General features: G+C 39.8%; 1 protein-coding gene across 1 annotated transcript in view; it reads right to left on the minus strand.

Moving 5' to 3' along the window:
- The window catches only part of NOS2 (nitric oxide synthase 2), an 18,862-nt gene that overhangs the window by 8,353 nt on the left and 3,072 nt on the right, over positions 1-7,437 (minus strand). Inside the window, exons 4-13 of the mRNA XM_010172081.1 lie at positions 7,171-7,293; positions 6,932-7,080; positions 4,705-4,867; positions 4,174-4,265; positions 3,631-3,772; positions 3,087-3,226; positions 2,339-2,513; positions 1,487-1,588; positions 655-849; positions 213-295 (exon numbers count right to left, since the gene is read on the minus strand). Coding sequence (XP_010170383.1) covers positions 213-295; positions 655-849; positions 1,487-1,588; positions 2,339-2,513; positions 3,087-3,226; positions 3,631-3,772; positions 4,174-4,265; positions 4,705-4,867; positions 6,932-7,080; positions 7,171-7,293 — 1,364 coding nt within the window. The remainder of the gene's footprint in view (positions 1-212; positions 296-654; positions 850-1,486; positions 1,589-2,338; positions 2,514-3,086; positions 3,227-3,630; positions 3,773-4,173; positions 4,266-4,704; positions 4,868-6,931; positions 7,081-7,170; positions 7,294-7,437) is intronic.

Here is a 7,437-nt window from a genome sequence, read left to right on the forward strand (position 1 = left end):
TTGAGCATGGCTTTTCCTTGGAAAACTGTTCAGAATCAATACACTATATAGTCCTGAATAAGAATCTTGGATATGAATACTACCTAACTGGGGACAGGTAAGTCTATGACTCAAACAATTCCAGGGGTCCCTACTGTAATAATTACTCACAAAAATGTGGAACAGAAACATCACAACAATAGAGTAGCTGAACAAAAGCATGAACAACTTACTTTGCCAAGACACTAAACTTTATTTCTTTTTTCTTTGGCCTCCGGGTCTTATCATGCCAGACGTGTGTTTTCCATGCATCAACCTTTAAAAAAAAATAAATAAAAAGGAAAAAAAAGAAAGAGTTCAAGTAAGAAATGTAAAATAATGAATAATTTTTATATCTTTGAAAAGACCAGATTAAACAGAATCTGTATACACAATCCACTGTGTACAAATATGAGATCAGTCTCTGTAGCATTGAATTGCATCTTACTTACAGCTTGAGAATTCAACAGAACTAACATAACCCTCCACAGTACAACAGATATTGCCTGCTACTTATGAATCTCTCTAGAGAACTTTCATTAGCCAGGGCTTTTCATTCAGACTTCTTCAGGTCTCATTATCATTTGCACTGCTGAAGCTGTCTATTAGAATTGTATTTTTTTTGATAATGTGTACCTGGTAGTAATAGAAGGGAGTGAGGACATAGTTCAACATCTCCTGGTGGAACACGGGAGTTATGCTCCCTGACATAGGAGGCACAATCCACACCCAGTCAGCCGGGCAGCCTCCTCGCACGCGGTACTCGTTCTGCATGTATTTCATGAAGGACTCGGCAGCAGAGTGGTGATCCATGATAGTCACATTTTGTTTCTAGAATAATTGCAAAAAGAAAGACAGGCATTAAAAAGCTCATTCTACTCTTCTTCCTGATGTAGTTAAAGTAATCCTTTAGCTTTGGTTAATATTTCAAGGACTTTATTCAGTGCTGGGAAATAATTACTATTGGCAACTATCATATAGATACAGATTGAGGGGGACCTTTGATTAAGGACTCTTATTTTTTTTTTTTAAACATCAGCATTTTACCTCTCCAGCACTAGGAGTGCATGCTGAAAAGCCTCTGATTCATTTTTACACAACTTTCATATTATTTTATTATAAGATAAATAAACTGTAATTGTAAATAAATGATATTAATCCAATATCTTTACACAGATTTTGACACTTAGACATATGTGTTAAAAGGACGAAAAATCTTGCTCTTAACTTCCTTTTCTTTTTCTCTCCCTTCTGCCTTCACTTGAGATTTTTTTCTGGTAACAACAGGAAATATGGATTCCTGGGCTTTCCCAGGTGTAAATCAAGAATAACTCTATTGGTATCACACTGATAACCTCCATTGAGCATTGGTTTATTGGCACTATGTTTGCATAAAGCTGTTATAAATGAAAGCAAAAGGGACACTCAGTATTGAGTGTCCCTCCAGATACCATGCTTGTTGACTTACTTGGAAGCTATAAAGCACAGCCACATTTATCTCTACAACAGCTCGGTCTTTCCATAACGATGAAAGCTTGTTTGTTTCCAGTCCCATTCTTCTCCCCACCTCCTACATGTGAAAAAGAGAGAGAAAAGGGAAAAGCAAATTTACTACGTGGGTCTTAGACATCATGGTTTCTTCACCTCATCACATTAACATGCAGGAGAGAGTATTGTGGAAGGGGAAAAGTCAGTCTTATACTGGGGAAAGTGATGTCAGCAGAAACACTTGAGATTAGAGGTAAACATGAATTATGGAGTTCTGGTTCTTGAGGCTGTTCCAGTTTGGTAAAGCAGGGAGTGGTTCTCTCCTGGACTAAATGGTTTAAAAAGTGGCAGTATCTGGTTATAAGTCATCCTTACTAATTTGTACTGGTGAGGTGCCCAAGACCTGCAGCTAACCACCAGGACTCCACTGCCTTGTCAACAGCAGACTGGAATTGACATAAATATACCTCTGAGAAATGTACAGTCCGAGACCACAAGTCCTGAATCAGCAGGACTCAGGGCAAAACTGGGGAAGAATTCCCTTTGGACACAATTTTCAGTATTTTTTCACAGTTGCATTTTCACCATTCTATCCAGTTACTGTCAGAACACTGTAAGAACAGTCATACAGTGTGGCAGTCATAATCTCAGCAGAGAATCAAGATGTGCCATAACAGTCTGGATAGCGTGTCAGATTAGCACTGAAATTTTGGTGTGACATAAATACGACACTCATCCCAGCAAAGACTGATGGCACATCTTTTTCAAGAACACTTCACCCAACAGGTTCATTCCCTTCGCAGATCAGCACACTCCTGCTCCTGCAGATTACCTTGAGGATATTGTATCGCTGTACGTCACAGAAGTCTCGCACTCCTATCTCTGTCCCCATGTACCAGCCATTGAAAGGACACCCAGTAAACTCCAGGCCTCCCACCTCAAGCAGCATGTTGGCAACAGCAGGCAGGGCATACCACTTCAGATCTAACTCCTTAAACCATTTGTACCTGTTAAACAAGCATTTTGAATTATTACTTTATGTGTCTGCTCCTCCTTTAGGCAATAACCAAAAAAGCCCAGGAAGATAAAGAATAGCAACTCTAGGAGAAACGACCCATGAAGCATGGTCTGCCAAAGCTCATGGCAGTTTTTATTTACAATGTAGTAACTGGAAATTGCCTGCTAAAGAAAGTGCAGAAGAGTATTGCAGAGTTCTGCAGTCTGCAGGCCACTCCCAAAGCAAACATGAAGGAAAAAACAAAGAGAAAGGCAGTAAACATTTTGTTGAGTGCAGCCATACTTTACATGTGTACATTACACTGGCATAAGAAATTATGATTATTTAAGTTCTGAATATGATTGAAATGTAGATTGGGAAAAAAGATTTCCAACAATTGCTATTGGCTTCCTTAATTTAAAACTCATTTCATTGTTTTAACAGGTGTTTTATCTTCCAGGACAATTTACCATAATTTCATCCTAACAAAGAACTCATAAAATGACTGCCCCAAGCGCAGGCTAATAACCTGCCAAGGTGAGGCAGAGGCAAAAATGCAATTATCCAGATCTTGTGTGCTTACTTTGGATGCTCCATTGGCACTTCGAGGACAATTTCTGGCGGGAATTCAAATATTTCTGGGTCTTGGCCATTTGCTTGGAGAACAAGTGGAACTACATCAAAGCGGCCATATTTCGGCTTCCACCCAAGCTCGATGCACAACTGTAAAGAAAGTACATTTGGGGTTTTTTTAGGTTTCCACCCCTCTGGATTTCAAGACAAAAGAATGTTAATCCTCTAAAGCCTGCTGAGGTAAGTTTTAGGTGACAAAGGTTATCCTTCCCATTTAAACAATTTTGAGACATGTTGTTCAAGTCCCGATTGGGTCCTTGACTTCAGGGGAGCATTAGTTCACCCTGTTCTGAGATGGAGGGGAGTATTTTTATACCAGGATTGTAAGAAATTATTGCTCCAGCCTGCACCCAGAACACATGGGGCAGAACATCTCATTCGCTCCTGACCACCACACTTCCCTCCCACTACATAAACATGCAAGGGAAAAAGAAAAAAGCCAGGTGGGTTAGACAAGCTGGGGAGCAGTTGTGATTCTGTGCTGAGAACTGTACCTGTGTGAACTCCACACTGGCAGGGTCTCCTACGATAGACCCATCTGGCATCTGATATCCAGCGTATCGGATGAGCTGGCTGTTCCAAACACGGAAATCGTGTTTCCCATCAGTCCTCTGGGGGAAGACAGTGATGGCTGATCTGCCCAGAGAGACAATCAAATCCCATTACACCACAGCAGCACTTCAAACACATTTTAACTATTAAGACATAAATTGTTACCAAGAGCAATTATTTTATATTTCTAAAATAAACATCAGTAGAAAGAAAATCATTCATCCTCTACAGCCACCTCCCTGAATCTTCAAATAATCTATTTTCCCCAGGAATTACAAAAGATTTTGCAGTATCAGCCATGAAAATTACAAAAGTTCAAAACAGTTGATTGTACACATGGGAGGAACATCTAAGCACCAGGAGAATTAACAGCAGAGACAAGTTGCCAAAATATTTAGACAGACCACTTCAGGTCTTATGCAGAGTTTTGAATCCAGAACTGGATGCAATTTTTGTTATTTAAAATCAAAATTAAAGAGACCTACCTTATATTTCCATTGTTTGTGGCATACTGAATATGACGACAGATATGCTCAAACATTTCCTTTGCTGTTTTACAATCACGTGCATCAAACACCTACGTGTTTCCGAAAGAAAGGTAAAGAAAAAAACTGATTTGGAAACAGTAATGTAAGCTCATTATTTTTCTTATACATTTAAGGAAAGGAAAGATTAAGGAAAAAAGTGAGATGAAAAATCAGTATTTCTCAATTTAATTGTAGCTCCACTAGGAAAGGTTGATTTTTATTGTTCTTATATGCATCATTTTCACATGGAACAATCCTCCAAGGACCAAGGCACGCACCTGGTTCCATGACATAGCTCATTTCTACGCCAGCATCCTACACCTTTCATTTAACTATGAAGCAGAGAACTAAAAATGTTGATCTTATGATATGTACAGGAGGAAATAGTCCTCACCTGAAGCAACTGGCCTATTTTATCCAAGTAAAGGACATCGTTCTGATTTACAGCAGACAACTATTTGGCCCAAAATGCCTAGACTCATAGGTTACCTGCAGATTGGACCACTGGATTCTCCCAATGCACCTTGGCGCGTTCCTCCAGGCCTGTTTGGCAGCAAAGATCAGTTCATCCTTTGTCAGATGGTAGGTTCCTGTTGTTTCTACCTCCTTGGTCACTGTTTCCAGTCGGACCAGGTGTTCTTCTATTTTTGGCCTTTTGAATGGGAAACAGCCGTGAAAAGAAACAATGAGAATTTCATTACTTAGAACTGATTTAAATTGCAGATATTCTCTTTATGTTCTGGGTAAAGAAGAGCACAGACACTGCTGAAGCCATAAAGCCTTTGACCATCCTTTTGCACAAGGAGCCTTGTACTTACATCACTTTTTTTATCTGCCAGGATGCAGGTAGATTTCCAGGGAGGGGATTAGCATCTATGTAGGCTGAGATAGAGCAAGTCTGAATAAACACTGAGAAACCTGTCCCTGTTATAAATCTACATTCTCTGGATGTGCAACAGGTCCATAAAAAATCCTCTATCCTTTGTGAAAACAACCATCACCTCATGAAGTCAGCAATTTCACTGTGCTTTGGCTGCAAGAAGTCACCATCACCTGCTCCCCACCTCCTCTCCACTGCCCCACACTTCTGTCCCTGAAGCATAGCTGTTACCTATTGCAGCAGACTAAGGTCTGAGACTTGAATCAAAAAGCAGGGTGTATTCCACACAAAGGGATGAGTTAAGTACATAGGACTCTGACTGAGGACTACTGAGGAGAATTTTTCCTGGCTTCAGAATTTAGGAACTGTCCTTATTGAGTGCAAATGACAGACCTTCCTAGCCTAATGAAGAAACTAACACGCTAGAAATTTAAGTGGCGACACCATCCCTTCACCACCCAACACATACATGAATTGATCACAAGCTTTTCTGTGTAAGTTTTCAGTTTCTATTTGGATTTTCTACATTACTTTGGAAAAAATCATCAAATCACAAGTAAATGAAAAGTAGAGAACATGCTAGCTTCAGCACAGAAGTAGGATTATAGTGACTGTCCTCTCAAAGCTCTATTATTTTCACAGGGACACAGTACTTCTGGGCAAAGTAAGTAGGATTTTCATTCCTAAAAGGAAGTGCTGAGCAATTCCTTTGTCAGGGAAACCAACTCTAAAATTCTTTAGCTTGATAACAGAGAATGAAGTCAAAACATTAGGAAATATTTATCACAGCACAGACAAAAATTGTTTTGTTGGCTTACAGACAGAATGAAAATAGCCTGCACTGTCTGAGAGTTTTCACATTTTCAACAAGATGAAAGATCAAGGGCAAGCATGTAAGATAGTGTAAATCAATGTGATCAAATAGCCATGAGCAGCAACACAGAGATGTGCAAATGTAATAGGCTGGCAAGTGAGTACAGTCTGTGTGTAAGACAGGGACTTTCAGAAAGATTCAGATGGAAGAAGGCTTTGTAGAAGAGTTCAAAGTGTCTGAAGAAGTAGCCATTATGTGGCTGAGTCCCTTTGAAAGTCTGATAATGTTTTATAATGGGATGAGCAAACATTCAATTGTCACTTGAAAGCTTGTCATGTGAAAACTCTGTAGCTGCAAACTCTTGGACCTCAACCAGATGTTCCAGTTTTTCCTGCAACAAGATGTCTCTGCACCATGTCCATTCTTGTGAAAACACAAATCTCTTTTTCTGAAGCTAGAGCATCCCTCTCAGCAGGCTCAGTGAGCTTATGTTATGATAGCACAGAGCAAGGTTGAGAAGCAAGAGACTGGCCTTCCCATCTTTAGCTAAAGCCTTGAGAGTCAAAACAGAGAACAAAAGAACACAGAGAAAAGATACTTGGAACAGCACAAACAAAAGACATTATCCACATTATTCACATCTAAGACTGATCTGAGCAGGAGCTAATCCCATTAACATCCAATGTTACCTGAAAACAGAAGGTAACATTCTGTAAGAGAGTCCCAATCAAGGTGCTTATTATAAACACACTATAATGTAACAGGGAAGGATGGGGCTGAGGAATGCACTGTGCAGAGGCCATTTCTGTATTCCCAAGACCTGGGATTGGCAGATACAGCATATGAAGTGCAGTAACGGTTTTATTTACCCTTTATAATAGTCCTTATCTATTCTCTGAATGCATGCTATGTAACAGGATAGTTACTGATAGCTGGGAAGAAACTAAACACTCCTATAGTCTCACTGACAAGTAGGTAGGCAGAGGACTTTTATACCTAAAATGAAGGTAAAGTTGGCTTACTCTTTAAATGAACTGTAGTACTGCTTGATAAAGTCTATTGCCTGAGGCAAAAGCTCTGCCTGTGGAACTGGCCCATCTCTAGTACCTTTCACCAGGCCCTTGGGGGTCATGAGTGCCCCTTGGCAGGCTTTGGTCTGGCAGTTGATAACCTGAAAAACAATAAAATGTCAAAAACCAGTGTTGTACTCTGTATCTTTTCAAAGTTATGAGAAATCACTGTTTAAGGTTCCATATCTCACCTCCTTTGCTGTCAGGTGTAGTGTGTCAAGAAAGCTGGATCCATTTTCCCAGTTTTTTACTTGTACATGTCTTGGACATCTTGATATTTGGTTTGAAGCTTTGATACCATTTTGGGGAGGGTTCTGGACAGAGAGAAGATAAAAATACATACTGTCTTCAGACCTAGTAAATATAAAGTGAACCAGACAATTTTAGAGAAAGGACATGTTTGCTACTACAGGCTGGGTTTTCAAAGGTGAATAAGGGAATCGGGCACTCCAGCCTCA

This window comes from Antrostomus carolinensis, unplaced genomic scaffold (genome assembly GCF_000700745.2).
Source record: "Antrostomus carolinensis isolate BGI_N321 unplaced genomic scaffold, ASM70074v2 scaffold8907, whole genome shotgun sequence".
Classification (NCBI taxonomy): domain Eukaryota; kingdom Metazoa; phylum Chordata; class Aves; order Caprimulgiformes; family Caprimulgidae; genus Antrostomus; species Antrostomus carolinensis.